The 21924-nt window shown below is 37.9% G+C and overlaps 1 protein-coding gene across 3 annotated transcripts in view; it reads left to right on the forward strand.

Annotated features, from left to right (window-relative positions):
• Nucleotides 1-4991: 4991 nt before the first annotated feature.
• Nucleotides 4992-21924, forward strand: part of PRMT9 (protein arginine methyltransferase 9) — a 43966-nt gene continuing 27033 nt past the window's right edge. Inside the window, exons 1-6 of one of the 3 annotated variants that reach the window (XM_047855352.1) lie at nucleotides 4992-5412; nucleotides 7997-8145; nucleotides 12503-12739; nucleotides 13615-13782; nucleotides 16016-16118; nucleotides 18785-18891. In XM_047855352.1, the coding sequence (XP_047711308.1) occupies nucleotides 5224-5412; nucleotides 7997-8145; nucleotides 12503-12739; nucleotides 13615-13782; nucleotides 16016-16118; nucleotides 18785-18891 (953 nt within the window). In that variant the 5' untranslated portion in view covers nucleotides 4992-5223. Of the gene's footprint in view, nucleotides 5413-6245; nucleotides 6339-7996; nucleotides 8146-12502; nucleotides 12740-13614; nucleotides 13783-16015; nucleotides 16119-18784; nucleotides 18892-21924 lie in introns of those variants that run through there. The other 2 variants (XM_047855353.1, XM_047855354.1) reach the window with 2 other exon arrangements.

Raw genomic sequence — 21924 nt, forward strand, 5'->3', positions numbered from 1 at the left:
AAAACCAGAAGACAGGAAATAATAAATATTAGAGCAGAAATCAATGCTATCAAAATTAAAAACAACAGAACAGATCAATGAAAAGCTGGTTCTTTGAAAGAATTAATAAAATTGATAACCCCTAGCCAGTTTGACCAAAAAGTAAAAGGAAAGGACCAAAATAAATAAAATCAAGAATGAACGAGGAGAGATCACAACCAACACCACAGAAATACAAACAATAATAAGAGAATATTATGAGCAATTATACTGCAATAAATTGGGCAATCTGGAAGAAATGGACAAATTCCTAGAAACATATAAACTGCCAAAACTGAAACAAGAAGAAATAGAAAACTTGAGCAGACCCATAACCAGCAAAGAAATTGAGTTAGTAATAAAAAATCTCCCAAAAAACAAGAGTCCAGGGCTAGTTGGCTTTCCAAGGGAATTCTACCAAACATTTAAAAAGACTACTCTCTGTCTCAAAAATAAATAAACGTTAAAAAAAAAATTAAAAAAAAAAAAGGGGCGCCTGGATGGCTCAGTCGGTTAAGCGTCCGACTTCGGCTCAGGTCGTGATCTTGCGGTCCGTGAGTTTGAGCCCCGCATCGGGCTCTGTGCTGACTGCTCAGAGCCTAGAGCCTGTTTCGGATTCTGTGTCTCCCTCTCTCTCTGACCCTCCCCCATTCATGCTCTGTCTCTCTCTGTCTCAAAAATAAATAAACGTTAAAAAAAATTTAAAGAAGACTTAACACCTATTCTTTTGAATCTGTTTCAAAAAATAGAAATGGAAGGAAACTTCCAAAATTTTTCTATGAAGCCAGCATTACCTTAATTCCAAAACCAGACAAAGACCCCACTAAAAAGGAGAACTACAGACCAATTTCCCTGATGAACATGGATGTAAAAATCCTCAACAAGATACTAGTCAATGGATCCAACAATACAAGAATTATTCACCACGACCAAGTGGGATTTATACCTGGGATGCAGGGCTGGTTCGATATCCACAAAACAATCAATGTGATGCATCACATTAATAAAAGAAAGGACAAGAATTACATGATCCTCTCAATAGATTCAGACAAAGCATTTGACAAAATACACCATTGTTTTTTGTATTTTGCACACAGGGCATAAGAAGGGGGCTATTATAAAATCCTAACTGTAGTAAAGTAAAAAAGATTGAAGAAACTGGTAACATTTAGCAATGAGAATGTATCAATGTAAATTTCAGTGGTCCATGGCAGGTAGTGCACTGTTGATCCAATTATATATTTTTTTTCTCCAACAAGTAATTCAATAGGATTCTATTCTTTATCATATAGCAATCACTTCATTCAAAAGAATAGAGAATCTTCACAATTCTTGTGAAGCCAGAAATAATTGTTCTACTCCCTACATTGCCTTTATACTGCATACCTTAAATACTTTAAGTATATCAGATATAATAGAAGCTTGCACCATACCCCCCACCCCTACCACATATTTTAGACTCACTCAGAGAACTTTTTAAAAGAATTCATGCCCAGACCCCACCAGGCCAATTAAATCAGTATCTTTAGGTATAAGGCCTAGACACTGTTATTGTTTAAAAGCTCCTCAGATGATTCTAAAATGCACAGCGAGTTCAGAACAAGGCTCCAAACTACAAAATTGTAAAACAAACTAAATCACACAAAAAGATATGAATCTCCACAGAAAGTATAAACATGAGATACTTGTGCCTGGCAAGCTGTTTATCTCTTCTTAATGAACTTCCTGTGAGCCTTCTTTTCCCCGTTAACTTTCAACTTTTGCAAATTGGAAAGTTGACTGAGTGACTTTCAGTTGGTTTTGCTTCCTTGTTTGGCATGTGTGGTTTGTTGACAAGCTGCCCAGAACGTGGTCAAAAACAACCACAATTAAACCTGCCTCTGAGTCAGCAGTTTTCTAATCAGTGGGTTTTTCTTGGAACCCTAAAAAGGGTGAACTAGAACACATAAATGGAGGAATCAAATAGACTCTCTAATTCTAAAGATTACAGTTTTGGTTGTGAGATGGGAATGAAAGGAAGGGTATTGTGAACAATGGAGCAATACCTTCAATATATTTTTTAAACGTTTATTTTTGACATAGAGAGAGAGAGACAGAGCATGAGCGGAAAAGGGGCAGAGAGAGAGGGAGACACAGAATCTGAAGCAGGCTCCTGGCTCTGAGCTGTCAGCACAGAACCCTACGCCGGGCTCGAACTCACAGACCACAAGATCTTGACCTGAGCCGAAGTCAGATGCTCAACCGACTGAATCACCCAGGTGCCCCGATACCTTCAATATTTTTAAAGAAAACTTTAAGGATCAAGAAGTAAAATCTACATTCTATGATTGTTTTGCAACATACTTTTGAGTTTTTTGTAATGGAATATAATGCCTTTTCAAAAGGACTGAAAGAATTACTATAAATACAATACAATTAACCTTCAATAAATATGAAAAATCTAATTCTAAGTCTTAATTAGGAATGAGGTAATAAAAGAAAATAGTAAAATATATTTTATTCCATTTTTCTTCCATGTTATGTGAGTTCATTTTTTTCAAATGGCTTACCCTATATAGTGTCTAAGGTATAAACTACAAAGAAATGCAAATAACTTCTGATTTCTCCATGTAGATAAATCACATCAGAACTCAGTAAACCTTAGTAGCTCACAAAGGTACCTGAAGTATTTTACAAACAGCAGGTAGCATCCCTTGTACTTTTTTAGGAGTGGTCACTGACCACAGGTTGATACTGTAGGTGATGATGCAATAGAAGTTGGCTCCTTTCATTTTTTCTCTGCCTTCTCTTCACTTCCTGCCAAGCCCCTTCATTTCTTAGCCTATATTGGTAACATTTGTCCACCTTAAGCTTCATGTGGTCTAGATGTTTGAGATATGCAGGTTATCTCAATAAACCAACAGATCAAAAAAACAAAACAAGTAAAATAGGACAAAAGAAACCTTGTCCCCGTGGAATAGGAAAGCATGTCCTGAACCACAGATAACCTGTTAAGTAAACTAATTCAGCTGAATGGTGGACTCACAGAGATTACTAGAATGATGAAGTCTAAGTGATTCCCCATTGACCCAAATCTCTGCAGAGAAAGCTTGGGAGGTTTCCCTTTGGTTTCTGAAGGGAGATTCCAGCCAATTACATTAGACTCTTAAATGATATGAGTTGCACCATTTCCGATCAAGTGCTTAAAGGTGTTTGTGACATAATTTTCATTAATAATCCAGATAAATTTTGGGGCACCTGGGTGGCTCAGTCGATTAAGCGTCCGACTTTAGCTCACGTCATGATCTCGTGTTTCATGGGTTCGAGCCCCGTGTTGGGCTCTGTGCTGACAGCTCGGAGTCTGGAGCCTGCTTCAGATTCTGTGTTTCCCTCTCTCGGTCCCTCTCCCGCTCCCGCTCTCTCTTTCAAAGATAAACAGAAAAATAAAAAATAATCCAGATAAGTTTTAAATAACTCTAAAGGTAAACAATGCCTAGCACTAAATATATCTTATATATAAAATGCTTTTACACATCTCATTATCTCATTTGATGGTTATATCAATCTTATGTCCAAAGTAGGAAATGTAGCTTTGTTAGGCCTTTTTACAAATAATGTTTCTTAAGGAAAGGTTTTTGGAGGGGCAGAAAAGGACCAAGTTTGCACTAGAATGTACTTTTTTGTTTTGTATTGTTCAGTGGCCTTTGCATGTTCTACTACATCCTATTGGGACTAGCATTTCAGGCTTGTTAAGGAAAAATCATATAGTTAAATCTTAAATTGCTTAGTACAAAAAGTGGCAATTCAGAAGGGGAGAGAAAAAAGGATGTGAACGATGGGGAAAATCTACAAGTGAAACCTGGTAGTGGAATGTACTTTCCATTAACATTAAAAAATTTTTTTTGAGTCCTTACTCTGAACTAGACTCTGCTAGAGGTAAAGCTTACACAAATGGTTAAGAACAGTTGCTGCCTTTGAGGAACTTTCTGACTGCAGGAGGAGATTATAATCTAGTAACCTGGACTTTGAAGAACTGATTAGGGTTTACAGTGGTAAGTGCTCAGAGGAAGAGTGGTTCAAACAATCAGATCAATAGAGAAAGCAGAAAATGGTAGGAGCCCCCCAAAGTTAGATATGCAAATGGTCTTATTTTTTGTTAAGTAAAATATTCACTACTGAGATGTTTGAAAATGAGGACAAAAATGACTTCTTTCAGCTGTAATTTCCACGCCCCCCCCCCTTTTAAAGTTTTGAATCCATCCCTTAGGGGCCACACTTGAAGGTAGAACCTTTTTTCCTATGTTATTAATATAGCCAGTATACAGTGGTGACCCATCGAACAGTGAGATAAATCCTAAACTCGTTTTAAAATAACAGAGAGCTTGGGTTTGAGTCACGCCTTTCCCACTACCCAGTTTTGTGATACTGGGCAAGTAACTTCTCAGAATGTCGCCTTTGCCGCCTTTAAGATTGTGATTTAGAAGCCCACCTCACGGGGTTTTGTGAGGATGATTTTAAATAACGCCTGTGAAAGCATTTGCTCCACTACATCTAGGGTGCGTTTGTTAACTTTGGGCTCTTTTCAGTCTCGCCATTTTGAGATCTGAGGCATCCCGATCCAAAGATCTTAAACATCACCACAAACGCCTGACCTCCTCACAGCCACTCATGTCCCTCACGGTCGGGTGCAGCTTCGCGCTGACTGCATCTGCAGAGTCGGGTCTTGCAGTCGAAGTCACACACACACACACACTACACATACACACACACTTCTGACGGCCAGGAAGAAGGGACAGAAAACGCCGGTTTCGGCGCAAGGGGAAGCGAGGCGAGGGAGAGGAAGGCAAGAACCTCAAGACCGTTAAAAGCGTTGCCCTCCGCGCAGGCGCCCCGTCCACCTCGCGCCTCCCTTTCCACGGGGAGGGGGGCGGACCGCGGCGTGCACACGTCAAGCGCACTGACGCTCGCTGGGCGTGCGCCGTGGGCTGGTGTCTGCAGTTTGCCGGGTTGACTCGCAGACCCCGCCTGGCAGGGAGGAGGCGGGGCTTTTGCTTGGCTAAGGTGGGCGCGCACACCCCGGGCCCAGGCATAACTTTACGTTACCGGTTTTCGCGCTCTGTTTAAGTCATTTGGAAGTGTAGCCAACGGGACCGTTTTCTCGTTCCGTTTAGTAAAACATCTTCACTTTGGTTATACAAGCTTAGGTTTCAGGGCGGTGACTCTGTCATGCCGAACTCTCGGCTCAGGCCCCGCCGGGGTGCCCGGAGTGGCGCCGGGGCAGTCGGGCGCGACCGGCTGGTGTCGCGGTCCTTGCAGAGCGCAGAGCACTGCCTGAGCGCCCAGGACTTTGGCACCGCCTATGCCCACTACCTCCTCGTACTCAGCCTGGCGCCGGAGCTGAAAGACGACGTGAAGGTGAGGATGTCCCTTCTTTCACTTGCTGGCAGATCCTGTGTTTTTCCATTGGGAGGGGTGGCTAAGGTTAATGGCTGGTGGTTGCTGTTAATATTTACTATTCATCCTTGACATGTGTTTTGTTCACACCCACAGCCAGCCCATCAAAAAAATCCTCTCGGCTCCATATTTGAAATGTATCCAAAATCTTAACCATTTCTCACCACCTTCTCCTTTACTACCCCTGTTCAAGCCTCAGTCATCTGTCGGCTGTTGGTGTAGGCTCATAACTAGGCTTCCTCCGGCAACCTGTCTCAACACAGCCTGGGTGAGCATTTCATAACAAGTCAGACGATGCCACTTATCTGTTTCAAAACTTCCACCTTACTCAGAATTCTAAAGGCCATATTGCAAATGAGGCCGAGGGTGATCTCCTCCTCCTATATCTAATTCTAGCATGTCCCTGCCTCAGCATCTTTGCACTTGTATGCAGAAGGAATGTCGTGGGTATCTGTAATTGAATAAAGTTGGGAATAAGCTACTATAAAGTAGTCATTTGATGATGCATTATTTAAGCTTCAGTTACTGGATTGTGATCGTTCTATATGTAATAGATAAGTTTTTCCAAGTTATTTTAGATTCTAAATTTATAAAAATTATTCAACTAAATTTTGTATTCCGTTTTCAGCCTCAAGCTACTTTGCTTTTTTTCACCTAGCGTTTCTCAACCTCAGCGCTGTTGACTTTTTGGATGGAATGATTCTTTGTTGTGGAGGGCTGTCCTGCGCCATTGTATGTAGAATGTTTACCCGCATTGTTGATATCTATCCACTAGATGTCAGTAACCTCTAGATGGTTGTAGTTAACATAAACTTAGTGTAAATTTCAGGAGCAGCTGGTCCTAAGGAGGAGAAAGTGCTATGTTGAGATACAGTTTGCTCTTATAGGTAAGCAGCAGTAGAATAATGATTGATCAACCCAAGTGCTGTTTCTTTAATTCTTTGTTCCTAAGGTTCCTCCTTTCTAAAACAGTGACAGTATCTTTTTTTTTTTTTTCAATGTTTATTTATTTTTGGGACAGAGAGAGACAGAGCATGAACGGGGGAGGGGCAGAGAGAGAGGGAGACACAGAATCGGAAACAGGCTCCAGGCTCTGAGCCATCAGCCCAGAGCCCGACGCGGGGCTCAAACTCACGGACCGTGAGATCGTGACCTGGCTGAAGTCGGACGCTTAACCGACTGCGCCACCCAGGCGCCCCGACAGTATCTTTTTAAATAGGTATTTAATGTGTATTAAAAGTATATCTAAAGCCTGTATTTGAATGCCTCGTGTTCAGTAGGGTTCAGAAACTAGTTCTGTTTCCTGTAGAACAAAGTCCATATTCCTTCATGTGGGCGTTTGCGAAAGAATCATTTCTTTAGTCTTATTTCCTACTACTCACTCTACTCCCTATGCCCACACTTCAGTCACACCAAGTTATAAATTCTCTTACCCATTTCATATCATCCGTACTTTTTTCTCCTGATACTTTAGGTCTTCCTCCATATCCTTTTTTCTTTAGTAAACTCCATCAAGATTCAGTTATAAGTCTCAACTCTTCTGTATAAATCTCTGAAGATGATGTAAACTGTGTTCATGATAAAACTGGAATGACTAAAGCCTTCCCTTTTTTCCACTGTGTTGTAGTATGGAGAATGGCTGGAGAGAAGTGAGATTGGAGCTAGGGTGACAGAGGGAATGCTGTTACTGTAGTCCAGAAAGTATTATAAGGGCCAGACTGTTGTAACAGTGGGTTGGAGAGGAGGTGACATAGTTAAAGATGTTGAGACAGAATTGACTGGGTTTGAAACTAATTGTATTGGAAGTTAAGGTAGCATTATAAGATGACTTAGTTATTTGAGGTTTGGTAGTACCTTAACCTTATATCCTGTGTGAGCGGAATATAATAGGTTCAGTTTAGAGAACCTATTTTTAGGTACTCTAATTTCTAGTTTCTCTAATTTCTAGTTCTTTAATTTTTAAAGAACTGTATGTTAAATTTCTTTCTACAGGGCTTCTGTGAGGCTAGGAATAGGATTTATGTTGTTCATTGCTGTATTTTAGCCCCAGTTCTTTGCATACTGATTGCTCAGGAAATATTTGAGTTGTGCTGAATTTGAGGTGGCTGAGGGTGCAGTCCCTTGTTGAGATGACTAATAGGAAGTCGTGTCTGTGTGTCTGAGATTCAGAAGAGAGGGTCTTGATTGGAGATGTAGATGTAGAACAGGTGATAGAGATGGATGAACAAAGAGAAGAAGGCAAAAACAACTTCTAAAACATAGAAGCCCACAAAAGAGAGGTAGGTGGAGAATCTGATATGATAGCTAAGAATGGAGAGAGTTTAAAGTGCTCAAATTGTCTAATTCTGCATGTTATTGCCACATAAGTGGTAAAATTCATTTATGCGTTTGTTTATCTAGCAAACTGTTTACTAAAGCTAAACAAAATTTGAAGTGATCAGTCAATAGTAATTACATTCTGTTCTCTGTGGAATCATCAACCAGTGTTGTATATTCTTCCATCATTTATATTATTGACTAAATTACTGTTTTCTCTTTTACACAGGAAACTTTTCAGTATACACTGTTCAGATGGGCTGAAGAGCTTGATGCTCTCAATCGAACACAAGACTTACTTGGTTGTTATGAGCAGGCTTTGGAACTGTTTCCTGATGATGAAGTGATTTGCAATAGTATGGGGGAACACCTCTTCAGGTTTGTAGTGATTTCAGTGTTATTTGTTAAGAATTATTCTGTATCAGTCTTGATCAGAGATAAATCACACAGTAATTTGAAAGGGAAAGTTTAATATAAAGAATTATTAACTGTGACAGGGGATCAGAGTAATGAAGGATTGGCTGGTAAAAAATAAAGAGAACTCAGAAGAATATAAGAATCACAAATATAACATGTAATAACAGAGCATTTTTTTATTACACCAACTTTTGTTTCATATAAGAAAACAATTGTGAATGTACCCATAAGAAATGACACAGATAAGGAAAAGTAATAAACATTATACAGAAAAAAGTCAAGATGCTCGGGAACGTTTGATTATCGAAAGTGATCCAGATTGAATATTCTGATGTATTCTTCTCAGTCGATGAAAGTGTTTTTATTCCAGCATATAAAGGCAATTGATCTGCAATCAAAATTTCTCCTATTTTAAATATAACTTATTGTCAAGTTAGCTAACATACAGTGTATACAGTGTGCTCTTGGTTTCGGGATTAGATTCCCATGATTCATCGCTTACATACAACACCCAGTGCTCATCCCAACAGGTGCCCTCCTCAGTGCCCATCACCCATTGCCTCCTTCCCCCCACCCCCGCCCCATCAATCCTGTTTGTTCTCTGTATTTAAGAGTCTCTTATGGTTTTTCTCCCTCTTTGTTTGAAACTGTTTTTTCCCCTTTCCTTCCCCCACGGTCTTCTGTTAAATTTCTCAAATTCCACATATGACTGAAAACATGTGATATCTGTCTTTCTCTGTCCGACTTACTAACAGAACAGTTTTAACATTAAATCATATACTACACAGCCACTGCCCCTAGGGCTAGGATATAATATTCAAGGAAGAGTTCCCTCCACCTGGCTAAGATTCAGACCTTGTTGGAGAGGACACAGCCATGGGTTGCAGGGTGGCAGTGAAGTCACTCTGATGCCTTGCCAAGGAACTTGTAATTCTGTTTTCTGGATCTTGCTGAAAACTTGCCATTGGAATTTCTGTCTATTCTTCATAGAAACTGTGTAATTAGGAAAACTGATGAAAACCCAAAATTTTTGTATTGGATTTGTTTTAATAAATCTGGTGTCACTTCTTTGTATAAAGTAAAAGACTTCTTATTTAGGAAATGCCATGATAATCTCCTACTGTATATAGTAAGATAATTTTACATGTTCCAGCAGTTTCCTCTAGTATTACTGCTTTGTTCATCTTGTCATGTTAAGTTTTAGTCAATGAAAAGTTATACATAAGAAATGCCTTTATCAAAGTGTGTTAGTCTCAGAGAGGTAGCTGCTGTATGGTTTAATAGTCTTAACATGGCCTGGGAAGTGAAATGAGTACTCCTTTAAGAGATAAATATTTGATAGTTTCTAATTGTAGAGTATGATAATAACCGGGAAAATAAGGCAGATTGTCAACTGACGCTTGTTTGTTCATACTAACAGCTAACCTGATCCTGTTACATAGACTCCCATCTGTATTAATTAGCAACTACTTTTCCTTTAATTTTTTTTAAACGTTTATTCATTTTTGAAGGACAGAGACAAAGCATGAGCAGGGAAGGGGCAGAGAGAGGGAGACACAGAATCTGAAGCAGGTTCCAGGCTCTGAGCGGTCAGCACAGAGCCTGACGCAGGGCTCAAACTCATGAACTGTGAGATCATGACCTGAGCCGAAGTCGGACACTCAGTCAGTCACCCAGGTGCCCCAACTACTTTTCAACTTTAAATGAAATTTAGTTTAAAAGTTTTTTTTAAGTTTATAATTTTTTTTAAATTTATTTTGAGACAGAGAGTCAGGAGGGGGATGGACAGAGACAGAGGGAGAGAGAGAATCCCAAGCAGGCTCTGTGCTGTCAGCACAGGGCTTGAGGTGGGGCTTGAACTCATAAACGGTGAGATCATGACCTGAGCTGAAACCAAGAGTCACTTGCTTAACCGACTGAACCACCCAGGTGCCCCATTAATTTCAAAGTTTTTTTAGTTCTTCAGTCCATGAAAGAGGAGTTACTTTATGGGATTCAATTTATTTCCAGGTAATGCACATGTTATTATCATAACATCCTAGAACTTATCTTTAAGGATAAACTCAATTTAACAGAAAATTGGAGCTCTACACACTTTTGACAGATTTTAACTTGGTGACCTGTTGTTGCAGGATATTAGTCTGAGCAGTTACCAATTCGTGAGACAAAACAAAACAAAACAAAACAAAACAAAACAAAAAACCATGCTTGTTTGCTTTTTGGAGATATAATTATGCCAAATTTCTAATTTAGACATTGAGATTTCATCAGTTGTGATAGTGTGAATGCGGCTTTTGCTATATAGTTTATCTTTGTTCTCTACAACAGTAGCTCTTAGCTTTTGTCCTACTTTCCTCATCAAAGGGTGGATCACTCACTTCCCACTGAAAGAATCACTGCTCCGGGAGAAAAAGATTTCCAGAGTAAATGATAGCTTCCTTTCCTTTATTCCTTTTGTTTATTAAATGAAATTTGTGTCTGGAATGTCTCAACTTTACAACCTTATGTTAGTCCAGTAGCATCAGATTTAAACAAAACATTTAAGTTCCTAATTGGGAAGGTAATTTTTTTTTCTAGTTAAAAGAAAAGAGGTGGTTTCATAGTTTGTTGATACTGACACATTGTTGAGTCTATCAGTATGAGATATATTTTGAGTGTACCATACATTTTTCAGATTATCATTACAGTTTAAGAAAACAATGATATATTAAGAATCAAACTTCAGGGAAGCATAAACCCCAAGAAATTATTAGGGGCAGGTGTGGCATTGATTCAATAGATTGTTGATATTTAAAAATTTAAAATACCCATTGCTAGTTTTGTCTCTCACCAAGCAGTGATTACATACAATGTATTTTGTATTGTACTGTGTGCAATGTCAGTTGCAGATTAAGATAGCTCTGTCTAGCAGATACTAATCTTAAACGTTTTTATTTTAACCTAAAACATGAGTGCGTATCATTTGACATAGGGCCATTGCCCATGCAGTTTCCTGTTTGAAATTCCAGAATGTCTTTTTTTATGTAAATCATACATAGAATTAATAATCTGATTTGGTTTCTTTAAAATTGACAGAATGCTTAAAGGTTCTTCTGAAGAAGTATGAGTGTAAAAGGGTTTTACTAGCTCAGTTCTCTTCAGCTTGTGGACTACACACTTGTGCTGGTCCACAAATTATCAGTTAGTGATGGATAAGTATGGAAATTGAGAGGAAGTGTTTAGAAATGTATATAGCAGTTTGACATTGCTGTAATCCCAAGCATGTGATCATGAAACTCACTTCTTGAAAATAATGTGGACCAGTTTGGGTGAAATCTGATGTGTGAGTTGCATACTAATTACGTGCAGTGAGACTGTATTGGTCTACAAATATTAGATATTTAGAAAAGGGGAGATGAGTTCCTCACCACAGAATGTTTAAGAAGCACTTTTCTAGATAGTTTGGAAGTTTTCTCCCTTTTTATTGATGATTTGCTTACATAAACTTCAGTAGCAGTTTTTTGGGTGATTTGCCTCTGATGTTTTACAAAGCATTTACTAAGTGTCCTCAGAAACAGTGGCTTTCTTTTTGCAGTCATAATTTAGTTTCTGTAATATTTAATTAAAATATGTAATTATAATAACAAATACAACTGGTGTAAACTGGTCTGACAGCAAATACAACCGACTCTTTTATTTTAAATTGTTTTTTAATGTTTATTTGCTTTTGAGAGAGAGAGAGAGAGAGAGAGAGCGCGCAAGGGAGCGGGGAGGGATAGAGAGAGAGGGAGACACAGAATCTGAAGCAACCCCCAGGCTCTGAGCTGTCAGCACAGAGCCCAACGTGGGGCTAGAACTGACGGAGTGCAAGATCATGACCTGAGCCGAAGTCAGACACTTAACCTGAGCCATCCAGGTACCCCACAAACACAACCGACTCTTGATAATTCATTCAGTTGCTGAGAGAAAAGGTATGCAGGCACACCAGCGAGGAGCCTACTAGCTATAGGCATTGATATGTTTTACACAGGGAATGGTTTTTAGAAAGCAATCGTGTTTTAGTGGGTTGGTTAAATTGAAGAGGACTATGAGAGCTTCTACTATACTTTAGTTACAATAGTAATTTATAGTCTGTCTCCTAGAATGCATAAATACAATAAGGGTTCAGAGAGGAAAGAAGTGATCAAGGATTGCAGTCCTTATAAAAGGAGATGGTGCTTGGTTTGAGTAGGATTGGGGTACTGGAGAGGGATTCTTAGGCCAGATGAGTGCCATGGATAAAGGCACAGTAATTGCTATCATAATAATTGAATATTTTCTCTGTCATTTTTTACTATAGAATGGGCTTTAGAGATGAAGCAGCTGGGTATTTTCATAAAGCAGTGAAACTAAACCCAGATTTCAATGATGCAAAGGAGAATTTTTATCGTGTTGCAAACTGGTTGGTGGAACGCTGGCACTTTATCATGCTTAATGACACCAAACGGAATACAATTTATAATGCAGCAATCCAGGATGCAGTTTGTTTGGGGTCCAAGAGTGTTTTGGACATTGGAGCAGGAACTGGAATACTAAGGTTTGTCGTAATTTTGCTTTAATTATATACACATATACACCAAGGTAAATTAAAGCTTTTGCCAAATATGGAAAATTTAACAGTGGAATTGAAACAGAGTTTACTTTATTTCTAATAATATTATGATTATTCATGCAACTACTATTATTGTATTTTTTACTGTAACTTTAATTTATCAAGAACTGGACATAACTACTAAGGAGAATTTGAGGTTATGATTGAAATTTTGAATGCCTTTTTAGAGTACTTTTTGCATTAATATTTTGGTTGAATCTAGTTCTCTAAGTTAAAACCTATCAATATTTTTCATGCCAGTTGTATCTTCTTAAAAACATAAATGTCATGATTTATTGTATAGTTTGTTTCTATTTTGTTTTTTTAAAGATTTTATTTTTAAGTAATCTCTCCACCCAAGGTGGAACTCAAACTTGCAACCCCGAGATCAAGGGTCACGTGCTCCATTGACTGAGCCAGTCAGGTGCCCCTGTATGATTTGTTTCTTAATAAGAATATTGGTTCATTTTGTTTTTTTAATGTTTATTTATTTTTGAGAGACAGAGAGACAGAGTGTAAGCAAGGGAGGGCCAGAGAGAGAGGGAGACACAGAATCCAAAGCAGCTCCAGGCTCTGAGCTGTCAGCACAGAGCCCGATGTGGGGCTCTAACCCATAGACTGTGAGATCATGACCTGAGTCAAAGTCAGATGTTCAATCAACTGAGCCACCCAGGCACCCCTGGGTCATTTTTTAATGTGGAATGAATAATGGTTGTATTACAGAATAAAAGAAAAACCCCATGTTTAACATTATAATTCCATTAAATTTGAAAAACCATAGTGGATTATTTTTTCTTGATGGGGCACCTTTTTCCTTGCAGCATGTTTGCTAAAAAAGCTGGAGCACACTCAGTATATGCTTGTGAGTTATCCAAGACCATGTATGAACTTGCCTGTGATGTAGTAGCAGCAAACAAGATGGAAGCAGGAATCAAACTCTTACATATGAAGTCACTTGACATAGAGATTCCAAAACACATTCCTGAAAGGTACTATATAATATATATAATTTTAGTTTTTATAATCCACTATTTTATTTTTAAAAATTAAGATATTCACATTTATAGCTTCTAGCCCAAATAAAAATGCTAAAGCCCTTATATTGTGAAGATAGCGATATAAGATCATTTAGCATAAGATAAATTTTCATAATGTCATATTCTTGATAAAAAATATTTAAAGATCTTGAAAAAATTTTGCGCCAAGCGATTTTACAGATAAACTTGACCTTTAGCAAGTTAACCTTTAACTTTTGTTAATTTCAATACTCTGTTTGTGAAAATGGATAATACTTCCTGTATGGTCAATAACTACTTAAAAGTTATAGTTAAAAATAATACGTGAGTAGATCAAGCTTGATGGACTTCTCACATTTTGTGTTATCCTTGGCTAAAATGAAAGCTTTGGAAGTGTCAGCTGTCCATGTATTTTGCCCTGGGTTCTTCAGATGCTTTGAATATTGTCTCATAAGTCTTGGCTTTTTAGTATGTCATCTTGCTTTGATCTGTATCACAAGGCTGATGGCATTTTAGAGCTAGAATGGATTTATACATCATCTGGTCCAACACTATTTTAGAGACAGAGCTTTCTTTATGTAGTACTTGCTTTACTACCTCTCTTGGGTGGTCTGTCTTCTTATCTTAAGTTCAGCTTATATTGAAAGATGACTTTTTCATCATCTGTTGTCATTTGGACTATGATTTTTAAAAGTCTTCTTCGATATGTATAATAGTATTTTTGTATACATAATTCACTTTTTAATGGGCTCTACATTTGTTTGCATGAAAGAAGTCTTATTAGATTGTTGCGGCAGAAATCAGCAGTCTCCTGAATTATCTTAGTCTGCTTGTTGCCCTAACAAGATACCAGAGACTAGGTGGCTTAAACAACAGACTTTTATTTTCTCACAGTTCTGGAGGCTAGAAGTCCGTGATGAAGGGTGCTGGCAAATTTGATTTCTGGTGAGAGCTCCCTTCCTAGCTTGCAGACAGCTGTATTCCTTTCCTTTCCTTCTGTGCATGTGAAGAGACACAGAGAGTGCCTGTGTCTCTTCCGCTTTTATAAGAAAACCAGCCCTGTCACATTAGGGCCCCACCCTTATGACCTCATTTAACCTTAATTACCTCCTAAAGACCCTATCCTTAAATGTAGTCACATTGGGGGTTAGGGCTTCAGCATATGAATTTTGGTGGTCCACAATTCAGTCCATGGTATGAATCAGTTACTTTAATTTAACCTTCATTTCTCTCACAGATAGTGGGGTAGAAGGACCTACAGCTTTGAATTAGGAGATATGGATTCTAATACTGACTCTGTTATAATTTATTTTGGCCCTGAGCAAATCTAGAGACATCAAGATGTTGGACTAGATGATTGGGATACCTTCAACATTCTATGTGTTTGCAGCCTTTAAACATTGAAAATTTTGTGGACTTGTATAATACTGGCTTTAGGCCCTGTAGAGGATACCAAAGTTATTTCAGTCCTCAAGGTGCCCACAATCAAAAGAGGAAGATAAGGAATATTCATGAAGTTTTTCTTTATCTTCTAGCTATATAAATAAATGATACTGGGAATAAGTGCTAAAGAAGTTCAGAGAAGAGAGAAACTATTTTGGTATGTCTTTGAGTGAAATTTTCTAGAAAGAAAGAACAGTCAAAAGATCAGAGCTCTGTGGCTCTTTTGTGATAACTCGCAGGTAGTAGGTGAAGCAAAAGAAGCAACAAGAGACCTATGAATATATAAGAGGTAAACATGAGTAATGAAGGAAGAGAAGGATTTTGAGAGGGAGGCCTTCTCATATACATTACATGTTTGTAGATTAAGGAAAATGAGAACTGAGAAAGAATCATCTTGATAAGTAAGGGAATTATTTATGACAATATTTTTATGGAGTGTTGACATCAAGGAGGGGACTGGCTATGAAGCACTCTTAAGGATTTAGGGAATGAAAGAAGAGCCTGAGGAGGTAGCAGGGTCAAGGGAAGGTTGTGCGTCTCTCCACCCCCAGAAGGTGTCAGTGGAGAACAGAGGAGCCTGAGGAACAGTAGAGTCAAGTTCCTTAAGATTTGTGGGTAGAAAATAAAAAATGAAATGTATTAGAAAATTTTATATATGGATTGTTTCTATAATATACTCTTCCTTTCTCCTCTCAGCTTTGAAATCTTTACATAAATAGCATGATATTTTACTTACATGTATCTTTAAAAAATCATTCTATAGAGTGTCCCTAGTTGTAACAGAAACTGTCGATGCAGGTTTATTTGGAGAAGGAATTGTGGAGAGTTTAATTCATGCATGGGAGCATTTACTTTTGCAGCCAAAGGTAAGCAGCATGAAAACACTTAAATTTGATTAAGAAATCATTATTTCAATAGGTATTTATCGAACGCCTCGTGTATTTGCAAAGCAGTATGACATACAGTAAAACCTTGGTTTGTGAGCATAATTCATTCCAGAAACATACTTGCAATCCAAAGCACTTATATATCAAAGTGAATTTCCCCATAAGAAATAGTGGAAACCCAGATGAGTTGTCCCACAACACAAAAATATTCATACAAAAATGATTACGTTACTGTAGCATAATACAAAATAATAAAGAAAATACAAAATATAAAGAAAAATAACCTGCACTTACCTTCGAAAACCTTCATGGCTGGTGTGGGGGAGACGAGAGAGGAGCGTTATTGTGTAGGGTGCCTTTCATTGTCAGTAATGGTATCACTGCTATCTATTGGCTCAGTGGAATCTTTTTCTGCATGGGAGCCATTGTATATGCTCATACAGATGTTGACTACAGTATCAATAAACTCTTGTCGTATACTGTATTTAATGTAACTGCCAATAAGGCAACAGAGGAAAGGGTCTATATCTGTAGGCATCTTGACCTAGAATGAAGGAAAACATTCCTAAGCTTACTCTTGTGTGGAAAAGCAAAGGACTATCCATAGGTGCTTTATAAAGTGACAAAAAAATACACTAGTGCCAGTTGTGGACACCTTCCAACGTTCTGAAAAATTACTGATTTCTGCCAAACACTGCGGCCTGAGACGGAGCACCTGAGCATGGGAGACGATCACCCATAATCCCGCAGAGAGAGAGAGCAAGAAGAACCATTTGCTTAGTTGTGATCATGTGATGTTCGGTGTCATGTACTACTTGTGTTACAAGACATTGCTCATTTATCAGGTTAAAATTTATTAAAAATGTTTGCTCATCTTGTGGAACATTCACAGAACAACTTATATGCAATCCAAGGTTTTACTATACATCCTGTCAAGGTGTATACTTTGTAGGCGGAAAGAAATCCATGCAAAAACCACATTTAATCATATAACGTATGCTTGTGTACCCAAATGGGGTATTCAGGCAAAAACACTCCAGGAAGGAATTCATGGTAATTAAGCTTACATTGTGGACCGGCATTGTGGAATTCTTGAGTAGGGTTGAGAAAGGGAAGTGCTTTCAGTCTCACAGCCCTCACTGATTGGAGTTTGGCAAATTATCAAAAGGGATATTGGTAACTGGCTTTGTATATGTTTTACCTACCAATTGATTGGACAGGACCAACTCTTAAAATTGCCAACTTATGTTTTGCAATGAAATCCTCTAATGTGGCCCACAAATTGTCGATTTGGTTTTTGTAATAGGTAATGTGAATGAAAGGCTTTTAACAAGAATTTACTATTTACAGAAAATGATTTGAATTTAAAATACCTAATTAAAGTTTAAAAAGAAGAGAGGTTGTTTTTCAACTAGGTAATAATGATTTAAAAAAAAAATTAGTGATTTTGGCTTCTCTGTTAGTCATACCCAGCAGTTTGTTGCTGTATACAGACTTCCTAGCTACCCTCCTTTTCCTATTTGTACTGATGAAAAAAATTAATGTATACACACACATACATATAGCAATGAAAGTAAAATAAGCTTAAAAAAATAAATTTAGTGTTAACATGGGATCCCATTCATTGTTTTTGATTTTTTTAAATACTGTGTTTTTATTCAAATATAATTAACATACATACAGTGTTATATTAGTTTCAGGTGTACAATATAATGATTCAGCAATTCTATACATTATTCATCACTCATCATAATAAGTGTAGTCTTAATCTCCTTCACCTGTTTCACCCATCCCCCCCCCTCCCCATTTATCCTCTGGCAACCACCAGTTTATTTTTTGTATTTAAGAGTGTTTTTTTGTCTCTTTTTTTGTTCTTTTGTTTTTTAAATTCCACATATGAGTGAAATCATATGGTATTTCTCTGACTTATTTCACTTAGCATTATATCCTCTAGAGCCATCCATGTTGTTGCTAATGGCAAGATTTCGTTCTTTTTTATGGCTAATATTCCAATGTATGTGTACATATATATACACACATACATTATATATAAACACACACTGTATGTGTATATACATACATAAACTTCTTTATTTAGGTGTGATTGACATATAACATTACATTAATTTCAGTTGTAGAATTAATGATTCAAAACTTGTATATATTATGAAATGATCACCATGAGTCTAGTTAACAAAAGAAACTTTTAATTACATTCTTTAAAAAGATTTCATTTTTAAGCAATCTTCTGCACCCAACATGGGGCTTGAACTCACAACTCTTGAGATCCAAGATTCACATGCTGTACTGACTGAGCTAGCCAGGTGCCCCACGAAAGAAACTTACTTTTTTTTAGAGAGAGAGTGCATAAGTGGGGGAGAGGGGCAGAGGGAGAGAGAGAGAGTCTTAAGAGAATCCCAAGACCCTGGGATCATGACCTGAGTCGAAATCAGGAGTTGGATGCTCAACCAACTGAATCATCTAGGCACCCCAAAAGAAGCTTTTTAAAGAAAAAGTTCCTTAACTTGTTTATCCTTACCCATTGCTTTTAAGGTTTTTTAAAAATTAATTTTCTTTCTCATAATCATGCACACATATTTTTGCATACATATAACTGAATATAATTTTTATTGTTATATTTTTAGACCAGAGGTGAAAATGGTAATTGTGAAAAGTATGGGAAAGTTATACCAGCAAGTGCTGTTCTATATGGAATGGCAGTAGAATGTGCAGAAATAAGAAGACATCATAGGTAAGTGATTATTTAAGTAGTAAATATTAGAAAACAGTAATTTTAAGGAGTAGACTGTACTTGAAAGGTTATTTAGCGAATATTTATTTGGATGAGAATTTGTAGTTTTGTGACCTTTAAATTCATGATGTTTATTCCAGTCTTAATTCCCTTTTTGCCTTTTTCTTTTATTTATTTAAATTTTTTTTAAATATTATTTTTTTTTAATTTGAGAGAGAGTGTGTGAATGTGGGAAGGGCAGAGGGAGAGAGAGAAAGAGAGAATTCCAAGTAGGCTCCACTCTCAGGATGGAGCACGAGTCGAGTTGGGGTTAACGCAGGGCTTGGTCCCATGACCCTGGGATTATGATCTGAGCTGAAATCAAGAGTCAGGCACTCAACTCACTGAGCCACCAGCTCCCCTTTCTTTCTTTTAAAGAAAGAATTAAAACCAGCTTTAGATTTTTTAGTGGAAAATTAATTTTGATACAACTTGGTATCCTTTTTTTTTAAGTTTGTTTATATTTAGAGAGAGGGAGAGAGAGAGAAAGCATGCAAGTGTGTGAACAGGGGAGGGGCGGAGAAAGAGAGGGAGAGAGAGAATCCCAAGCTGAGCCACCCATGCACCCCAAATTTAGTATCTTTTTGATGTGTGATAGATTCATATAGAAAAATATTTAAGTTCAGACTGATTTCAGATGAAAGTGAAATAAAAATTTCCAGTGTGAAAATAATTTATTTTAATTTATTTCTCCTATTTCCTTCTTCTTAATAACTTTATTGATAATGTTTTGTGGTTATGTAGAATGAAATTTTAGGAAGTTTCTGCTCTGCAAATTCTAAGATTTACTTATCAAATATGACACAAGTGAAAATGTGATATTAAATATTTTTAGTCATAGAAGCCTCTTGGTTATTTTTTTCTTGAGCATTAAAAAATATTTTATCTTGCTAAAATACTGATCCTTATTTTATTAGGACTTTTTAAGGAGGCCCCCTTCCTATAACTTAATAGTAGTAAACGTAACATATAATTATTTTAAGTAATAGTGATGAGTAAAAGAAGAAAATAAAAATTATCCTAAACTCCTCACCATTAGATAACTACTGTTCATCTTTATTGTATATTCTTCCTTATTCTCTATGCATGTTACAGGGTGATAAGTAAAAATGTTTAGTGGTTGGTAGGGCATAGAGCATCAGCCAAACAGTGGCCTTAATTAGCAGATTGGCTGAATTAGTGTGCCTGGTTGAATGTCAGCTCTGTAAGTAAATGTGTATGTGTGTATAAATTTAATTTTGTTTCAAAAATATCAATAAATATATATGCTTTTTCTTTGTGAGCCTCTTCATGTTAATAGATATGCTGCATAATTTTTTTTTTTTTAATTTTTTTCAACGTTTATTTATTTTTGGGACAGAGAGAGACAGACCATGAACGGGGGAGGGGCAGAGAGAGAGGGAGACACAGAATCGGAAACAGGCTCCAGGCTCCGAGCCATCAGCCCAGAGCCCGACGCGGGGCTCGAACCCACGGACCGCGAGATCGTGACCTGGCTGAAGTCGGACGCTTAACCGACTGTGCCACCCAGGCGCCCCGCTGCATGATTTTTTAAAACCAATTTCTTATTGGGATGCTTGGGTGGTTCAATTGGTTAAGCATCCAGCTCTTGATTTCGGCTTGGCTCATGGTCTCACGGTTTGTGAGATCAAGCCCCACATCGGGCTCTGCACTGACAATGCCAAGCCAGCTTGGGATTCTCTCTTCCCTCTCTCTCTGCCCCTCCCCACCCCCCCCCCACCCCCCCCCCCGCCCCAGGAATAAATGAGCGTTAGATCATGACCTGAGCCAAAATCACGAGTTAGATGCTTAACTGATTGAGCCACCCAGGCATCCTGTGGTATGGTTTTTTTTTTTAAGTTTATTTATTTATTTTGAGAGAGAGAGGGAGAGAAAGAGGGAGTGCAAGAGAGGGAGAGAGTGCACACACACACACACCTGAGCAGGGGGAGAGCAGAGAGAGAGAGGGAGAGAGAATCCAATCCGGCTCTGTGCTGTAAGCTCAGAGCCTGACAGCCTGACGCAGGGCTTGGACCCATCAACCATGTGATCATGAGTTTTGATAAATGTATATTCATGTATTTTATAAGAAATTAAAAGGAAGTTGTCATATCCTTTTTGTTTCTGTAGCACTTCTGAGTTATTAAAATCATTAATAGTTTCATTCATCTTTTGAGAGTATAATAAAATATTTTCTAGAAGTACACAATTCAACCTCAACCCTGTAAGGGTAGATAGACCAATAAATGAATACCTCTGAGATGAGAAAGATTGGAGTTTTGTTTTTGTTTTTGTTTTTTTGAGAGAGAGAGAAAGAGCAAGAGTGAGCCTGTGCAGGCAGGGGAGGGGTAGAGGGAGAGGAGAAAGGGAGAGAGAGAAACTCAAGCAGGCCCCATGCTCAGCTCAGAGCCTGATGCAGGGCTCAATCTCACGACCTTGACCTGAGCTGAAATCAAGAGTTGGATGCTTAACCAAGTGAGCCACTGGGCTCCTCTGGAGTCTTTCTTTTTCATAAAATTGTGCTGCTAAATGCTCATGAAGTGTTCTTTTCAGTGTAAACTTTTATCGACATCAGAACATTGTTATAGCAAGTGCATAAACCATAAATTTATGGTGTGATGAATTTTCATGAAGTTGATGCACTTGTGTAACTAATGCTCAGATCAAGGTTCAGAACCTTACCACCACCCCACAAAGTCCCTAGGTAGAAACCCGCTATCCTGACTTCTGACACCATAGCTACTATCCTGACTTCTGACATCATAGATTATTTTGCTTGTTTTGAGTTTTGTACAAGTGGGGTCATATAGAATGGTTTTTTTGTGCCTGGCCTTTTTTCAGTATCCATATCCACTGGTGTGTAGCTTGTTCATTCTCATTGATGTACGGTATGCCACTGTACAAATATACCAAGACATTTGCCCATTTTACTGTTGATGGATATTTACATTATATCCAGTTCTTTGATTATTAGAAGTAGTACAATTATAAACA

Source organism: Prionailurus viverrinus, chromosome B1 (genome assembly GCF_022837055.1).
Source record: "Prionailurus viverrinus isolate Anna chromosome B1, UM_Priviv_1.0, whole genome shotgun sequence".
Taxonomy (NCBI): Eukaryota; Metazoa; Chordata; class Mammalia; order Carnivora; family Felidae; genus Prionailurus; species Prionailurus viverrinus.